This window comes from Xenopus laevis, chromosome 8S (assembly GCF_017654675.1).
Source record: "Xenopus laevis strain J_2021 chromosome 8S, Xenopus_laevis_v10.1, whole genome shotgun sequence".
Lineage (NCBI taxonomy): Eukaryota > Metazoa > Chordata > Amphibia > Anura > Pipidae > Xenopus > Xenopus laevis.
This window is the reverse complement of record NC_054386.1, coordinates 37,451,419-37,470,474: the sequence shown is the minus strand read 5'-3', so window position 1 is coordinate 37,470,474 and position 19,056 is coordinate 37,451,419. Positions and strand designations below refer to the sequence as shown.

Sequence of the window (19,056 nt, the reverse complement as noted above, 5' to 3'; positions counted from 1 at the left end):
GCTAATTGCCAGAGCCTCCATCCAGTCTATCGCAGCCAGACGTTTTCTATGGCTAAAGACCTGGTCTACGGTCAAAGAGATCACTGGTCAGTCTCCCATTCGAGGGAAAACAACTATTTGGGGTAGAACTTGATAAAATAATCTCCTAGTCACACCAGCAGGGCTCCAGTTGGTCCACATCAAGAAATAAGGCCAAGCCTGCCTTAGCATGAAGGGGTGCCCACCCCAGATGCCTAAGAAACATTCGGGAGGTGTGGGAACAGAAGGTCCAGGATCCTTGGATGCTAAAGATAGTATCTCAGCGCTACCTCATCAAATTTTTCCAGACTCTGCCCGGGCAATTCTTCATATCACGCCTACCTTCAAAGTAAACAAAACTCTGTTTTCTGAGAATCCTTTGCGACCTCTCCAATTCGGGAGTAATACAGCAAGTTCCCTCTTGAGACAGAGGTCGAGGTTTCTACTCTAACCTCTTTGTCATACCCAAGAAGGACGGGTCTTATCGCCCTGTTCTAGATCTAAAAGCAGTATATCAACATCAGTATAGCAATATGTCAGAAAGTATCACTTCAAGATGGAATCGGTAAAGTCTGTACTTTAGACATTAGAAAAGAGGGAGTTCATGGCAGTGATTGACATCAAGGATGCATACCTTCACGTGTCAATACATCCCAAACACTACCGGTCGCTTGGCTTTTTCGCAGCAGGAGAACATTGGCAATTCGTGGTGCTTCCCTTCCACTTTCTTCCGCACCGCAAGTCTTCACAAAGTCTTGGCGGACCTAAGACTCCGGGGAGTGGGGGTCATACCATACCTGGACGACCTACTAGTCAAGACATCTTCTCCGTTCCTGACCACAAACCACCTCCAGACTGTGGTTGAAACTCTAACAAGGCTGGGATGGCTCATCAATTACCAGAAATCGGTATTCAGGCCTTCACAGACGACAAAATACCTGGGCCTAATTCTGGACACATCCATAGGAAGAGCTTTTTTTCCCACCAGCCAAGGTATCCTCTTTTTACACGCAGCTACTGACTATTCAGAAGAAAGATGTGTACCACTTTGTGTAGCCATGAGGGCGTTAGGAACGATGTTATCCTCATTCCCTGCTGTTCCATATGCACAGCTGGATTTGCGGGGAACTGGATCGCAAGATACTGCTAACAAAGCCATTTCTGGTGCCAATGGCATGGTTGCTCCGGCCAGTGACACTTCAATCAGGAAAACTTTTTCCAAACCACTCATGGACGTTCATAATGACAAACGCTAGTCTACAGGGCTGGGAAGGGGTCCGAGACCACACTGTACAGGGCAGCTGAAACCTAGGAGAAAGGTCTCTCCCCATCAACATCCTAGAACTGAGGGCGATCTGGCTCATTGAACAAACAACCCAAGGGGTCGTCTAGTATGAGTGCAATCGGACAACATGACTGCAGTAGCACTTAGTATACGCGTTTCCACCCTTGGCCTTGCTTCCAAGGGTCATCAGGCACATAAGGGAAGAAGGAGTCAAAGCAATATGGTAGCCCCATACTGGCTGCGCCGACCTTGGTTTGCAGAAATTGTCAACCTAGCAGCAGACACACCCTTCCACCTACCAAGCAGAGGAGACCTCATCCCAGGAGCCAATTGTCCAACCGAATCCTCCTCGGCCGGATTTAACGGCGTGGCGGTTGAGGCCCTGGTACTCACTAGATCTGGGGTCCCAAGGGAGGCTATACCTACATTTCTGAAGGCTAGAAAGCCCGTATCAGCACACATTTACCAAAGAGTATGGAAGACTTTCATATCCTGGTGCGAGAACAATTTCAACGATCCGCAGGTCTTCAGCGAGAGAAACGTCCTGCTATTTCTCCAGGAGGGATTAGATTAGGGCCTGGTCCCTAGTTCTCCAAAGGTCCAGGTGTTAACCCTATCCATTAACTGGCATTGAGACCATGGGGCAAATACACTAAGGTCCGCTTCGCCGCACATCGCCAGGCGTATTTTCGCCAGCGATACGCAAATTCACTAAAATCCGAAGTTGCGCTCAGGGGAAGCGTAAGGTTGCAAAGTTGCGTTACCGTTAATTCGCCAAGCAAAGTGAAGTTACGCTACGATGATTAATTTGCATACGGCGCAAAATTTAAGTTACAATGGAGGTATATGTAGCATCACTACACAAGCCTGGGAAACCTTCAAAACAGCAAATAAAATTTTTATTTTGCCCTACACATGTGCCCACTGTATAGTTAAGGTGCCATGAGTTAGGAAATGTAGGGGGGAAGGAGCGTAGCCCCAAAAAAAAATTTCGATCTTTTTCAGCCTATCGCCCATAAAAAAAGAAAAAACGCCAGCGTTTTTTGTGACTTATTTTGAAGCAATTCCTATCTACTCTATTGCACTTCGCCTGGTCTGAGGTGGCGAAGGAAGTCTGGGGTAAAAGGTAGCGTTCAGAAAAATGCGCGTGTCAGTGAATTTGTGTAGTTACGTCCATTGCGCACATTCGCCAGGCGTAAGGCTGCGAAGTAACACTAGCGAATTTACGCCAGCGTCCGTTAGTGAATCGGCGAATTAACGAAAATGCGCTACGCTAGCGTTAGGCGCTTCGTCCTTTAGTGAATTTGCTCCTATATGTCAAAACGTTCCTACAGGATGCCCTGAGACAGGTTCCACCACACCGTCACCCAATCTCTCGCTGGGATCTTCATCTAGTGCTATCAGCGATGCAGGATCAGCCGTTCGAACTTTTAGAGACAATACCACTACCTACAGTACATTGACAATCAAGGCAGTGTTTCTACTGGCTATTACCTCAGCTAGGCGAGTTTCTGAGTTGGCAGCCTTGAACTGGTTTGTAGGGCTGCAGTGTGGTCCTCTGTCCACACCTTTTTCAGGTTCTACAAGATACATACCCTCTCCTCAGCAGAAGCGAGCTTTGGAAAGAAGGTGCTTCAGGCTGTAATTACCTGAGCATCTGGGAATTAGGTCCTACCCTCATGGGCAACTTTGTGCCTGTGTCACCGAATCTAGGCAAGAGAAAAATAGATTTTTGTACTAACCGTTAAATCCTTTTCTCTTGTCCTACATTGGGGGACACAGGCCTTCCCTCCCTGTATTATTCTGCTCAAATTCTTGTTCAAGTTGGATTACGTTTATTCTGTTCAAACTTGTTCCCCAGAAATAAACACTTTTTTCAATTACTTCCCATTTTTTATTTTTTTACCATTTTTCCAAAATCTAAATTTAAAGTTTAAGGTGTTTCAGTCTGGCAGCTCAGTAATTCAAGGATAGATTCTGAACTGTTACAATTTTGCAACATTTAGTTGATACATTTCTCAGCAGCATCTCTGGAGTATTAGCAACTATAGTATCAATTCTAACAGCTGCATTTAATGAAATTCAGAGATTCTGTTCAGCGGGGACAAAGAGAAGAAATGTATCAACTAAATGTATCAATTTAGAACAGTTAACAGGATCGGCTACCCCCTCCCAGAGCTGCTTTAGAAAGTGAAAAATTACACTTTACACTTCAATAAGAAAAATGGTCACACATAGAAAATAGAAATTAATTGGAAAAAGTATTTATTTCTGGTGAACTGTCTGAAACCACCTGAACTGAAAAAAGTGTTGGAAGGTGAACAACCCCTTTAACTTTTAGGGAGGAGGGAGTTTCCTCCTATCTTTGTACTTTTAGTTTATAGTAGGGTTGTCCTTCCTTCTTTGGCCCAAAAACTGAGGGTAAAGGAAGTAGGCAGGGGATGAAGCCCAGTGTAGGATGAGGAGCTACTTTAACCTATTAGTGTCCATTCTCCAAGCAACAGGATCTTCATCCCCATGGTGCTTGTGTTCCCCAATGGTAAGCACAAAAATCTATTCAGGTACCAATATTCATACTTCTTGTAGTTTGATCGTTTGATATTATGCTTGTTCAAGAAATCATACAAGCCACTCTTCGTCATTAATGTGTCCCTTTATTGGCCTATTTTTTCAGGGAGAAAAAATCTTTTACCTTATCCAGCCGACCAAAACTAACCTGGCCCTTTTTGAGTGCTGGAGCAGTTCCTCTAACCAGAATGAAATGTTCTTTGGAGATCAAGTGGACAAATGCTACAGATGCCCAGTCAAACAGGGACAGACCCTTTTCATCCCCACAGGTGAGTCATGGTTGATACTGTTGAGTTGCTTTGTATGGTTCTTAGATTGCCTTCTCATGCCAATGTTGGTCTCTGTTAGGGTGGATACATGCAGTGCTGACTCCAGTTGACTGTTTAGCCTTCGGAGGAAACTTTCTGCACAGCTTAAACATTGCTATGCAGCTTAGGTAAGTGTGGGACCTATGGTATAAAGAGTGGACCTCCAACTAGAATTCTTGGTTGGCAGTTGGAGGCTTCTTTACACCAAAAATTCAGTTTAGTGTTTCAAATTTATAAAATGCTCTCTTTTGCTCTTCACTTACTTTAAGGCATGTGTTGGCTTTGCAGCAGTTTGTTGATAAGCATGCAGACCACATTTTGTTTTATTCTTTTTTTCTCTGTTGTCTCAAGGGGGACACAGGGACTATGGGATTAAGCTCCACCCTCCAGGAGGCAGGACACTTATTCAAATGAAAAAAGGGGGCGTGCCAGTACTGTGGCTTAACCCCAGGCTAGAGCCAATGTATTCAGTTTTTTTAAGTGTCCTGCTTACTAGGAGGATGGACAACCTGCAAGCTCCAAGATTTCAAGCTTCAAGTAGACAGGGGTGGTACCACAATCAGGGTTACCTGTATCTGTTGTGTACACCCCCTCCGTGGGAGGCCCACTGGAGTCATTCCCTGGCCCATAGGCTATAACAGACTCGGTTAGGCATGCCTGCACTCCTTGAGGGGGAGCAGAGGGCCTTACAGTGTGGCTGCATGTGAGTATAAAGGCTACTTTTACCTCACGCTGTGGTTGCTCTCCCCCCTACCCAATCTATTACTGCTCTGGCTGTTGTGCTGCATGTGGGGAAGGTTTATCTTCTAGGAACACGCTGCTCCAGGGGTACTGTTTAGGCGTCTCCTTACTGTTGGCGCCATTAGCGCTTCAGCGCGCTTCCCCTGGAACGCATGGGTGAGGAGGGGGCGGAACCGCGTTCCAAGCCTCTCTCTCATGCCGCATCTCGCGCCCTTTCCATTGCGGCGGCCATTTTGCGCTCCTCAACACGCTTCTCTCCTTCCCTTTAGTAACTATTGAGCGCATCCTTCTCTCTAGCGCCTCTACTGAGTCCGTTTTTGCAGCGCATTGCTCTTGCAGCAGCCTATACTTTTGGGGACAAAGCTACTTTACTCCAGTGCACACAGCCAGTTATTCAGCAGGTACCACAGACACTGCTTATGGCAGAAGGTAAGTCTGGGGGACTATTCCCCAGGGCGGGGGGGGCAGAGCACCAGCAACAGCAGGAAAAAATCACCTATTTTGCCTGCAAGAATTGCCAATCCAAAATCCCAGGGGGACAGGGGGAACCCCTTTGCAGATCTTGCTCCAAGGGAGCTTCTGTTGTACCTGGTTCAGGGGGCTCTCACCTCCCTCACACAGAACTATCGGGCCCCCCATCAGGAGACGACACTCCTCAAGACAACGCAGCCGGGCCATCTTCAGAACCCCCTGCTCCTCTGTGGGCTCTGCAACTCTCACAGTCTCTGGCCTCCCTGCAAAATCTACCTGCCCTCGCAGATAATTTGGGTAAAGCCTTGACCAGACTGGGGCATAAGTCCAGCGGAAAACGCAAGAGACCAGAGCCTTCCAGACCACGCACAGGGACCCACACTCCCTCTGATGGTTCAACTGTGGGAGGGGATTCCTCCCATTCAGAGGGCGAACTTCTCCCCTCAGAGGTGTCGTCGGAGGATGAAGAGGAACTTGAGGATGAGGCTAAAGGCCACGATGTCCAACACGATATCGAACATATCATCAAAGGTGTTACTGAGGTGTTAAAAGTTTCTCAGTCAAAGGAACAGGCGCAAACTTCCAGCTTGTTCAAAAGACAACACAAATCCTCGGTTTGTTTCCCATCTCACGATCAGCTCTTAGCTATCATACAAGAAGAGTGGAATTTTCCGGAACGAAAATTTCAAGCCACTCGTAAATTCTCCAAATCCTATCCCTTCTCCAAGGAATTGGTGGACAAATGGTCTATGCCCCCTACAGTCGATGCTCCTGTCTCTCGTTTGTCAAAATCAACTACACTTCCAGTGACAGACGCGGCTGCATTCAAAGACTCATCCGACAGACGTCTCGAAGGTTTTCTCAAAGCCGTTTACTCGTCAGCAGGTTCTACCCTGCGTCCAGTTCTAGCGTCGGCCTGGGTAGCCAGGGCGATTCAAGCATGGGCTGACTCCCTCCTTACGGATATTCAGGAGGGTGTTCCTAGAGTAGACCTCGTCTCATCTGTTCAATCCATAGCTGAGGCATCGGCCTATCTGTCCGAAACCACACTGGACACCGCGCAGATCACAGCACGGACTTCAGCTCTATCAGTAGCTGCTAGGCGAACCCTCTGGCTGAAGAATTGGTCTGCTGACCTCAGTTCTAAGAAGTCCCTAACTTCTATACCCTTTAAGGGACAGAGACTATTCGGTGAGGAACTCGAGAAAATTATTTCCCAAGCCACTGGGGGAAAGAGCACATTCCTCCCACAAGCTAAAGCTAGATCTACTCAGTCCTTTCGTCAAAGAAAATTTTTTCGAGGCCAATCTGCTCGATCTTCACGAAGATACAGTCCGCCTCGACGCTCCAATTTTCGAGCCAAACCTTCTGACAAGGGACGCCCAAATTGGAAGAATTCAAAATTCCAGAACAAATCTTCCTCCGACAAGCCCGTATCAGGCTGACGGGCCACCCCCTCCGGAATCGCAGCAATCCATAGGGGGAAGACTTCTGCAATTCCGGGAGGTGTGGAGTCGACACTCCTCAGACGCCTGGGTCAACGAGATCATCACAGAGGGTTATCATCTCGATTTTTCGTCCCTTCCCCCAAGAAAATTCCTCATGTCCAGAATTCCAACCAGTCCCACCAAGGCCCAGGCCTTTCTGGATTGCATCAACAAGATGGAGCAAAGTGGGGTGATCGTCCCGGTACCCCCATCAGAGACCTTCTCCGGTTTCTACTCCAACCTCTTCCTTGTTCCCAAGAAGGACGGATCATTCAGGCCAGTTCTGGACCTGAAATTCCTCAACAAGTACATCCGCTCAGTTCGCTTCAAAATGGAAACCCTGCGATCAGTCATTCGGGGCATGGAGTCGAGGGAATTTCTGATGTCTCTAGACATCAAGGATGCTTACCTTCACATCCCCATTTGGCCTCCTCATCATCGGTTCCTGAGATTCGCCTTCAAGAATCGTCACTTCCAGTTTGTGGCTCTCCCCTTCGGTCTCACATCAGCCCCCAGGGTGTTCACCAAACTCATGGCGGTGACGGCTGCGGCATTGCGGCTTCAGGGGATTTCGGTGACCCCTTATCTGGACGATCTGCTCCTCAAGGCCAGCACAGCAGAGAGGAGCGAAGAGGATCTCCGTCGAGCGATTGTCCTTCTACAAGAATTCGGTTGGACGATCAACTGGAAGAAATCCAACCTTGTTCCCAGTCATCAGATGACCTTCCTGGGTCTCGAGTTCAATACTCTGACACAACGGGTCTTTCTCCCACTCGACAAACAGGAGAAGATACGTTCTCTTTCCAAACTTCTTCTGCACTCTCAGTCTCCTACTGTTCATCTGGCCATGAAAGTCCTGGGATCCATGGTGTCCACCATAGAGGCGGTACCCTTTGCTCAACTTCACCTACGCCCCCTTCAAGCCAACATTCTAGCTGCCTGGAAGGGCGGATCTCTCCTTCAGAAGATGACTCTCCTACCCTCCACCAAACTGTCTCTTCAGTGGTGGCTCAAGCCGAGCAATCTTTCCAGGGGTCAATCCTGGGCCCACACCGGATTGGACGGTTCTCACGACCGACGCCAGTCTCCTGGGGTGGGGAGCAACATTCAACTCCCTGTCCGCACAAGGTCTGTGGTCTCCCGCGGAGTCCAAACTCTCTATCAACATCCTAGAACTCCGCGCCGTAAAGTTGGCGCTCCTTCACTGGTCCTCTCTTCTCCAGGCCAAAGCGATAAGAGTCCAAAGCGACAACTCCACCACAGTCGCATACATAAACCGTCAGGGAGGAACCCGCAGCAGAGCAGCGCTAGCGGAAGTTCAGCAAATTCTAAGTTGGGCAGAATCCAATGTGGCAAGGCTGTCCGCCATTCACATCCCGGGAGTCGACAACACCAGGGCAGACTTCCTCAGCCGCAATCTCCTGGACCCAGGGGAATGGGAGCTTCACCCGGAGGCCTTTGCGGATCTCGTTCGTCGTTGGGGGCATCCGCAAATCGACCTGATGGCCTCCAGGAACAACCGCAAAGTCAACACTTTCTTCGCCCGCTCCCGGGATCCTCTCGCTGCAGGAGTCGACGCCATGACACAACGTTGGCTGTTCGACCTGGCCTACATCTTCCCGCCTCTTCCCATGTTACCGCGGGTGCTAAAGAAGATCAAGCGGTCCCCTGTCACAGTCATTGTCATAGCTCCATTCTGGCCCAGAAGAACGTGGTTCTCGGATCTCCGGGACATGTCCATAGCACCGCCCGTTCGCTTAGCCCTCAGGCACGATCTGCTCCGCCAGGGTCCCATCTCCCACCACAACCCGGGCCTCTTCGTTTTGACGGGTTGGCTATTGAGGCGGCCATCTGGCAACGACAGGGAATAGCGGAGGATGTCATTGCTACTATGCTGCAATCACGCAAGCCCACTTCGTCTAAAGCTTATCACAGAGTTTGGCGCAACTATTGGAATTGGTGCAACGACACCGCCATTCCCATCTCCAGCCCCTTTTCCTTCACAGACTGTAACATCCCTAGAGTGCTGTCTTTTCTCCAACGGGGTCTGCAGTTGGGCCTGAAGCTCAGTTCCTTGAAAGTTCAAGTTTCTGCTCTATCTGTCTTGCTCCAACACCGTTTGGCTCTGGATGATTCCGTCCGCACTTTTCTGCAGGGTGTAGCACACATCAGTCCTCCATTCCGTCCACCAGTCCCCGGCTGGGACCTGAATACTGTTTTGGATGCTCTCTTGGATCCCCCCTTCGAACCTCTCGGGACTGTCTCTGAACAATGGCTTACCTGGAAAGTTGTCTTCCTCGTGGCAATATCATCAACTCGGAGAGTGTGTGAACTCGGTGCCTTATCCTGCGATCCTGCCTTCCTCGTCTTCCACAAAGACAAAGCGGTGCTCCGCACCTTACCGTCCTTTCTGCCTAAGGTGGTTTCATCCTTTCACATAAATCAGGAGATCGTTCTACCCTCACTCTGCCCGGATCCCAAGAACGACAAGGAACGCAGACTTCATGGTCTGGACGTTGTCCGGGCTCTTCGCTGGTATATTCAGAGATCCAAGGATTTTCGACTGTCTCAAAATCTTTTCGTACTGCCCTCTGGGGCCCGCCGCGGTCTGGCAGCATCCAAGACCTCCATTGCTCGATGGTTACGGGAGACCATTCGTCAGGCTTACCTAGCCAAAGGTAAATCTCCGCCGGAGGGCGTCCGAGCCCATTCCACGAGGTCGGTGGGAGCCTCCTGGGCTTGGCGCAACTCGGCTTCTTTGGACCAGATCTGCAGAGCGGCTACCTGGTCCTCCGTTCACACCTTCACAAAATTTTACAAAATTGACACGTTTTCCTCTGCGGAAGCCGCTTTTGGCCGCAAGGTGTTGCACTCTGTGGTGCAATAATGTGTCTTTTCTCTCGCTCCCACCCTGCTGTTCTGGGACTGCTTTGTTAGGTCCCCATAGTCCCTGTGTCCCCCTTGAGACAACAGAGAAAACAGGATTTTTGATACTCACCGTTAAATCTGTTTCTCTGTGGTCGATAGGGGGACACAGGGCTTCCCGCCCTATGCGAGTTTGACCACGTTGGTCTGTGTGGAATTTCTTCCTGAGTTATCTGTTCTGCCGTTAATATATTTTCATGAGCATTACTTATGTTCTTTGGTTAGCAGGTCTTTGGTACCAACTGAATACATTGGCTCTAGCCTGGGGTTAAGCCACAGTACTGGCACGCCCCCTTTTTTCATTTGAATAAGTGTCCTGCCTCCTGGAGGGTGGAGCTTAACCCCATAGTCCCTGTGTCCCCCTATCGACCACAGAGAAACAGATTTAACGGTGAGTATCAAAAATCCTGTTTTTTCATTCCCGCAGAGCATATGAGATTGAGAAGCGATTAAGCACTGCTGACCTCTTCAAATTCCCAAACTTTGAAACCATCTGTTGGTACGTGGGGAAGCATTTACTAGACACCTTCCGTGGTGAGTCTAAACTTGAGTCTGCTTTACTTTTGCAGAGTAAGGCAGGTGTTTGTACGTCTAGAGTTTTCAGAATTTCTTAAATATAGAGCTTCAGTTATATATGAATTTATCAAAAATACCTGCTGTTTTGTCCCAACCGCACTTTTTCTTGGTATAAAGGTTTACGAGAGAACAGAAGACAGCCAGCATCATACTTGTTGCTTGGAGCCAAGGCACTTAATACAACATTCAGAGCCTGGATCAAGAAGGAGGTGGGGCTGTTTTCATATGCATACAAGTGTCTTAAAGGGATTCTGTCATGATTTTTATGGTTTTTCCACTGCAAATAATTCACTCCATATAACATTTTATTCTTGAACCAATAAGTGTATTTTTTTTTTATTGTAATATTGATGTGTAGCCAGCTATCTCCGGTCATTTTGCCTGGTCATGTGCTTTCAGAAAGAGCCAGTGTTGCACGATGGAACTGCTTTCTGTAACGTCTCGTCAGTCAGGAACTTTAATGGCAGCTGGCACTCTTAGATGCACAAGAGTACCCCTGCGAATTCCAGTGTTCACGGATGCCCTTTATAGGGATGCACCGAATCCACTATTTTGGATTCTGCCGAACCCCCGAATCCTTCACAAAAGATTCGGCAGAATAACGAACCAAATCCTAATTTGCATATGCAAATTAGGGGTGGGATTTACTTCCTTGTTTTAAGACAAAAGTTCATGCGATTTCCCTCCCCGCCCCTAATTTGAATTCGGATTCAGTTCAGCCAGGAAGAAGGATTCGGCGAATCTGAATCTTGCTGAAAAAGGCCGAATTCCGAACCGAATCCTGGATTCAGTGCATCCTTAGCCCTTTTGGGGCCCCTGCCTTTCTGCTGCGGAACCAACATGGATTTGTGCTTTTAGGAGAGTGAAAGTTTGTAAAGAGGTACCGACAAGGATCCGGCAGAATCGTAGTCCCAAAAAGGTCAAGGCAGGCGTCAGGAATTGAAGTCCAACAGGCAGAAATCAAATTACCAGAAAAGTCACACAGGATAACAACGCTTTAGCAGGATCTGTAAACAGAAGACAGCTTGGGCACCGTTACAGAGAGGGAAAGGCCTCTTAAAGGGAATTTGGCGCCAAATTTGAATTGCTCGCAAAATGGTGACGTCATCATGTTCCGCAACGAACGCAAGACAGACTCCCGCAACGCAACGCGGGACCGCACATCTGGGCACAAGGACAGACGCGTCGGGAGGTAAGGGTGCGCACCAATCTCCCGGCACGTCTTACAAGGCTATTGTTTCTCCTACTTAATGTGACTGAAGGAGTCGCAGTGGGACATGTATTTTACTATTGAGTGCTGTTCTTAGATCTACCAGGGAGCTGTTATCTGGTTACCTTCCCATTGTTCTGTTGTTAGGCTGCTGGGGGAAGGGGTGTGATATTACTCAAATTTGCAGTACAACCATAAATAGTGACTGAAGTTTTTCAGAGCACAAGTCACATGACTGAGGGCTCCTTGGAAATTGACAATATGTCTAGCCCAATGTTAGATTTCAAAATTAAATATAAAAAAAATCAGATTGCAATTTTGAAAAAATGGATCAGTGCAGAAGTCTGCTGAAGTGGCACTATTAACTTAGGCGTTTTGAGAAGAACAGTTTTCCCATGACAGTATCCCTTTAAGACTTATGTTATATATGTTTATTTGGACTATTTAATGTAATTATATTGCGTGTGATCAAACCTGCACCCATCTCTTACTAATGGTTTTAGAAAAAACTCTAATTTCCTTGTTCTCATTTTAGGCATTGATGGATCATGAAGAGGAAATTCCTGAGACCATTATTACTTCTCAGCTTATTAAAGACCTAGACAGGGAGATTCGGCTAATGGAGGTGATATTTTAGTGTGTGTGAGTGGTCTACTCTGCTCAATGCTTGAATGGTTTCCTGAATGATTTAGTCTTATATATTTGTAACTGCCTCTACATATTCCAAATATTGAATCTTTTTTTCCCATTCCCCCTCCTACAGGATATTTTCCATCAAAACATAGAGAAAACTGGAAACCTCATGGGCCTATCTAGAAGTCCTTTAACTGGTGCTCCATCCACATCGAAAACAGCTCTTCCATTCAAGGGCAGTAATAAGAAGGGTGCTAGAGCAAACCAACTGATTAAAAAGGGAGGAAGGAAGGGCAGGGAAACAGAGGCTGACATGAGTCCAGAACAACCAAGCTCCCCGACAGGCCAACATCACAAAAAGTTTAGTACTTCATTGAAGGAGGTTTGTAGCTATAATTATTCTGGTAGCTCTGATTATCTAACTTAAGTGCTTGGCCATATTTTCTGCATCCTGATCTCATGTTGATATTTGTACCAAACCCTGTCACATCATTTTAACATACAGTCATATTAAAAAGTTTGGGAACCCCTCTTAATTCTTTGGAGTTTTGAAGCAACTTCCTTTTAATATATAACCGTAGTATTTCAGCAGTGACATAAAGTTTATTGGATTAACAGAAAATATGCAATATGTATCATAACAAAATTAGACCGGTGCATAAATGTGGGCACCCCAACAGAGATATTACATCAATACTTAGTTGAGCCTCCTTTTCCAAATGAAACAGCCTCTAGACTCCTCCTATAGCCTTTGATGATTCTGGATGGCGGTTTTTTTGACCATTCTTCCATACAAAATCTTTCCAGTTCAGTAAAATTTGATGGCTGCCGAGCATGGACAGCCTGCTTCAAATCATCCCATAGATTTTTGATGATATTCAAGTCGGAGGACTGTGACGCCATTCCACAATATTGTACTTCTCCCTCTGCATAAATGCCTTTGTAGATTTCGAATTATGTTTCGGGTCATTGTCTTGTATAGCCAACCCCTGTGTAACTTCAACTTTGTGACTGATGATTGAACATTATCCTGAAGAATTTGTTGATATTGGGTCAAATTCACACGACTCTCAACTTTAACAAGGGCCCCAGTCCCTGAACTAGCCCCACAGCTTGATGGAACCTCCACCTAATTTGACAGTAGGTAGCAGGTGTTTTTCTTGGAATGCGGAGGTGTTCTTCCGCCATGCAAAGCCTTTTTGTTATGATCTAATAACTACATTTTTGTCTCATCAGTCGAAAGCACTTTGTTCCAAAATGACTGTGGCTTGTCTAAATGAGCTTTTGCATAAAACAAGCGACTCTGTTTGTGGTGTGAGTGCAGAAAGGACTTCTTTCTCATCGCCCTGCCATACAGATGTTCTTTGTGCAAATTGTGGTGAATTGTAGAAATATGTACAGGTACACCATCTGCAGCAAGATGTTCTTTCAGGTCTTTGGAGGTGATCTTTGGGTTGTCTGTAACCATTCTCACAATCATCCGCGTATGCCACTCCTGTATTTTTCTTGGCCTGTCAGACCTGGGTTTTACAGCAACTGTGCCTGTAGCCTTCCATTTCCTAATTCCATCACTTACAGTTGAAACTGACCGATTCAACCTCTGAGGTAGCTTTTTGTAGCCTTCCCTGAAACCATGATAATGAACAATCTTTGTTTTCAGATCTTTTGAGAGTTGCTTTGAGGATCCCATGCTGTCACTCTTCAGAGGAGAGTCAAACAGAAGCACAACTTGCAATTGGCCACCTTTTCTCATGATTGGACACACCTGCCTATGAAGTACAAGGCTTAACGAAATCCAACCAATTTGGTGTTGCCAGTAATCAGTATTGAGCAGTAACATGCGTTCAAATTCGCAAAATGCAAGGGTACCCAAATTTTTGCACAGACAGTTTTTCACATTTGATTTAATTTCATACAACTGAATACTGCTTCACTAAAAATCTTTGTTCAGAAAACACCCCAGTACTCAGATGTTTCTGGGAAATGAAAGACATGCCACTGTTATCTTTTTTGTTGAAAGTGGAGTAAATTATTATGCAGGCTGAGAGGGTTTCCCAAAAGTTTTCATATGACTATATTGTTTTTAAGCCCTAACTTGTCCCTAGTATTTTCCCCATTACATAGATTTTTCTTTTTTTTCCCCATTTTATAATATAATATGATTCTTATGTTCCTAGATTGAAGATTCAGCCCTAGATCTTCTTGAAGAAAAGCCGGATATTGACTTGCTGGATGGAGAGATGGCAGACAGTAAATTGCAGCTGATGACTAATGGTATCAACATAAGGTAAGTTTGTGCATTATCTCTTTCACCTGATTAGCCATCCTTTACTATATTAAATATTTATCACAAAACAGATCTTTGTAAAAAAAAAAAAAAATTATGTATGACATGAACTGTTTCATGTGCATCTCTTACAGTGGCAAGAAGGTGCGTGTAGGAGCTGGAAGTAGACGCCAAGCAGCTGCAAATAAACGCATAAAAAAGGAGCAGTCAGATCTGTCCTCTGGGGATCCTTTCCTTCTAGAATCGGAGGATGACTTGCAAATTGATGAGACTCCCCACAAAGAAAAAAAAGTAGCTCTGACAAAGAAAAAACTACACAGTATGTAACCTCTAAAACCCTTGCTTTTTCCTCCTGGGCATTAGCTAAGCTTCCCAGCATTCGCAAGTTTCCTTTTAATATGGTGTTCCTGTCCAGAACCAGAGTTGCTGAAAATTCTGGCAGCAGTGTAATGTTAAAATGTTTAGAACAAGCATTACAACAAGACTCGCTACAACCTGATAACGCACCTCCCAGAAGTCACCAAACTAACAGATTGCTGACCTCTTATCTGAATTAACCATTATAGGATCTACCCCCCCCCATGCTATTCACCATAACAGAGCTGAATGTTTAAATTGTTATTGAAATGTTTATGTTTGAAATCATAATTACTATAATATCTTCTCCATGGAAACATGTAAAAGTATGTCTTGTGATTTTGCTTTATCACTTTAAATTAAAACAAGTTATAAAAAAAAAAAGTTTAGAACAGCTTTAAAGGGGAAGTTAACCTTTAAGTAAATGTTTGTGACTGGTCAGGTTGTTGGCTTTTTCTGTTATGAAATTGGACTCTTGCTGCAAAGTAATATTCTGTTTCCAGGTGCTGCCCAAGCGCACAATCTGCATAGGCAAATTCTTTATCACTTTTTTGCTATACTCATTTTTTATTTAATCATAACTTACATTTGTGGTATTTCATTTGACTGCTACATTGAGTTTATACTGTATTTCAGAGTTAAAGGTCTCAGGTTGAAGCCCTCTGTTCAATGCCAACTTTCAGGTATATACAAAATTTTCTTTTCTTTAATCACTGCAGAGTTTCCACGAAAGCTACCAAGAGCAAAGCCATGTTCAGACCCCAACAGAGTGCGTGAGCCTGGGGAGCTTGAATTTGATGTAGAGGTAAATTTGTTTTCAACAGGAATAATGGTGTCTCCAGAGCAGGCATGTCTAAACTGCAGCCCGAGGGCCAATTGCGGCTCTTTATCAAATTTACACTGGCCCTCAGCCTCCATCACTACATGCCAGTACGTGTCTATTGCCAACACCTTCAGCACAAAGGCAGCAGTAAAGACCAAGTAGCAGATCATTTCACTAATGTGCCCAAATATTACCGATACGGCTACGCAATGCCTTGTTTAAATGAGTTAAATGGTATTAATGGTTAAAAGAATTTCGCGCTAAATCTGGCCCTCGTTGCAAAAAGTTTGGACACCCCTGCTCCAGAGTGTTAGTATAAAAAGTTATCCTGCCTATATTCTGAATGCCTTTTACCTTATATTAGGAAGACTACACCACAGATGAGGAAACAGCTGAAGGTGATGGTGACCAACTTGGGGCCAGCAGTGGGGGACTATTAGACCTATTGAAAGCTAGCCGGCAAGTCGGAGGTCCTGAATATTCTGAAATCGAGTAAGGAAAATGATTCCCTTGGAACAATATGCCTCTTGGCCCTATAACTATAAAACAATGACAAAGTCAAATCGTACATTTGTAGTATTATGCCTGCAGTAATAATACTATTGTCCTTAAACAGATTGTTCATCTTCCAACACCCTTTTCAACTATTTTCAGTTAGTTCACAAAAAGTAAAACCTATTCTTAATTGCTTTCTATTTTCTCTTTATGGAATTTTTATGTTCAAGTTTAACGTTTCATTATGTCTTTCTAAAGCAGCTCTGCTGATACTTTGATACTGTAAACTGTTTAACCCTTTGCCTGCCAAGCACGTACGGCGTACGTGCTGGCAGGCAAATGCTCAGGCTGCCAAGAACGTACATTGTACGTTCTTTGGCAGCTGAGCGCTCTCTCTGCTTCGGCGGCTTTTGCCGCCTCCGCAGAGAGTGGGGAGAGAAGACAGCCCCCTAGGCAACGAGGCTGGGGGGCTGTCAAGTCGGATCTGCGACTCGATTGTCGCAGATCCGACTTCAAAGTAGCAGACGCATCGCATGGAGCGTCTGCTACTACACTCACCTTCTTCCTGCCTGCAGAGCCGCCCACGCACTTCCTGCTGCGCAGCAACTCTGCAGACACGCTGCCAGGACTCCTCCAAAGAAGACAGCGATTCTCCTGCTCCAAAAACGGTAAGTGCACGTTTTTTTACACACTTACCTGCACCTACACATACTTACAGTACATTTATGCATTTTAGTAAAGATTGGAATTTTTTTAAATTTTTTTTTTTTAATTTTAGCACACTTGGTCCCTTTTGTACAGTTATTTACACTTATTTACACTTATTTACATGTATTTGCACACTCAGATAACTTTTATTAGTGCACAAATATGTATACACAAACAGGTGTTTTTTTTTTTTTTTACGAATTCATTATACTGTTATCTTTTGTTTTTTTTGCCTAAAAACTTGTTATTTTGGCAGCGTGACTATTGGATAATCGATTTCGGCCACTAATTACGCTGTCAGAACAATTATTTTGTTATTTCATTGATTTACGCTATTTTTGTGGTTTTATTGCAATTTTATCCCTGCATTATTGTTCCCTATGTATCTTTAGTATCGTTTTGCTGTTTGGTGCTTTGGTATAGAAAGATAGATTTTACTTAGTTTGATCCGCCAAAATATGTGCTTTCCAAAAATATATGGGTTTCTGGGGGTCTTTTTACAGTTTGGGGGTCTTACGGCACATAACGTACAGTTAGGGTTCTCTTTTCTGCAGCTTAGTTGGCTAGCGTGAAAATTCATAGGCACGTTTTTCATTTGGGGTCCATACACAACACATACTTTGGTAAATCTATACATATTGGGCATCAAACTATTTATTAGACCTCTGACGTCCATATTTAGAGAGATTTTTCTTTGTACGTAAAACATTGTGTCCGATAAATGCGGCAAACTGCAACATTTTTAGGCGATTTTCAGAAATGTTGTAAAAACCTATATGTTTAGAAAAGCTTTGCAGTTTGGTAGTTTCGTGTAGAAAGACGTCGTTATCTTTGTTGGAATCGGCAGAATGTGTACTTTCCAAAAATGTATGGTTTTGGGGGGTCATTGCTGTTAGGAGGGTCTTGAGGCAAATAATATGAAGTCAAGGGTCTATGTTCACAGAAGGCGAATCGGCAGCGGAGAAAACTCATATTCACTATTTTTATTTGGGGTCCGCACATGCCAGCTGCCTTGGTATATCTATGCATATTGGGCATCAAACTGTTCAGTAGACCCTTGGCATCAATATTTATGGTGTTTTACAATTGTATGTAAGAAATTGGGTGAGATAAATGCGGCCAATTGCAATATTTTTAGGCGATTTTCAGAAATGCAAAAACAGTTGCTTTTATCGCCAAATTTAGGAAAGGCTTGCGACTTGGTACTTTGGAGTACAAAGACATGCATACCCAATTTGGATTCGCAGGAATGTGTACTTTCCAAAAATATATGGTTTTATGGGGTGAACGCACTTTTTTCTACCTTTGCCCCCCCCAAAACAATGTAAATGTGTTGATTTTGCAGTACCTGAAATGACAGACCATATGGGGGTCTTTGTTTTGGGGCCCCTATACGCCACGTACTTGGGTACACCTATACATATTGGGCATCAAACTGTTCAGAGGACCCCAGGCTTTCATATTTGGGGTGATTTGTCTTGATACCTAAAAGTATGTGGGTAATACAATGCTGCAGGGTCGAAATTTTGAAGTCATTTTTGGAAATGTCCCCAAAATCACCAAATTTAGGAATGGTTTGCGGCTTGGTACTTTGGAGTACAAAGACATGCATACCCAATTTAGATCCGTGGGAATGTGTACTTTCCGAAAATATATGGTTTTCTGGGGTGAACTTACTTTTTTCTACATTTGCCCCCCTCAAAACAATGTAAATGTGTTGATTTTGCAGTACCTGAAATGACAGACCATATGGGGGTCTTCGTTTTGGGGCCCCTATACGCCACGTGCTTGGGTACACCTATACATATTGGGCATCAAACTGTTCAGAGGACCCCAGGCTTTCATATTTGGGGTGATTTGTCTTGATACCTAAAAGTATGTGGGTAATACGATGCTGCAGGGTCGAAATTTTTAAGTCATTTTGGAAATGTCCCCAAAATCACCAAATTTAGGAATGGTTTGCGGCTTGGTACTTTGGAGTACAAAGACATGCATACCCAATTTAGATCCGTGGGAATGTGTACTTTCCGAAAATATATGGTTTTCTGGGGTGAACTTACTTTTTTCTACATTTGCCCCCCTCAAACAATGTAAATGTGTTGATTTTGCAAGTACCTGAAATGACAGACCATATGGGGGTCTTCGTTTTGGGGCCCCTATACGC

The 19,056-nt window shown here is 44.9% G+C and overlaps 1 protein-coding gene across 3 annotated transcripts in view; it reads left to right on the top strand.

The window, feature by feature from the left end:
• Positions 1-19,056, top strand: part of phf8.S (PHD finger protein 8 S homeolog) — a 42,326-nt gene that overhangs the window by 11,208 nt on the left and 12,062 nt on the right. For 2 of the 3 annotated variants that reach the window (XM_041575156.1, XM_041575157.1), the window contains 11 exons: positions 3,978-4,140; positions 4,220-4,307; positions 10,231-10,337; positions 10,497-10,588; positions 12,125-12,214; positions 12,353-12,604; positions 14,400-14,509; positions 14,644-14,828; positions 15,586-15,671; positions 16,054-16,181; positions 16,760-16,852. In XM_041575156.1, coding sequence (XP_041431090.1) covers positions 3,978-4,140; positions 4,220-4,307; positions 10,231-10,337; positions 10,497-10,588; positions 12,125-12,214; positions 12,353-12,604; positions 14,400-14,509; positions 14,644-14,828; positions 15,586-15,671; positions 16,054-16,181; positions 16,760-16,852 — 1,394 coding nt within the window. The remainder of the gene's footprint in view (positions 1-3,977; positions 4,141-4,219; positions 4,308-10,230; positions 10,338-10,496; positions 10,589-12,124; positions 12,215-12,352; positions 12,605-14,399; positions 14,510-14,643; positions 14,829-15,585; positions 15,672-16,053; positions 16,182-16,759; positions 16,853-19,056) is intronic. The other variant, XM_018232816.2, reaches the window with a different exon arrangement.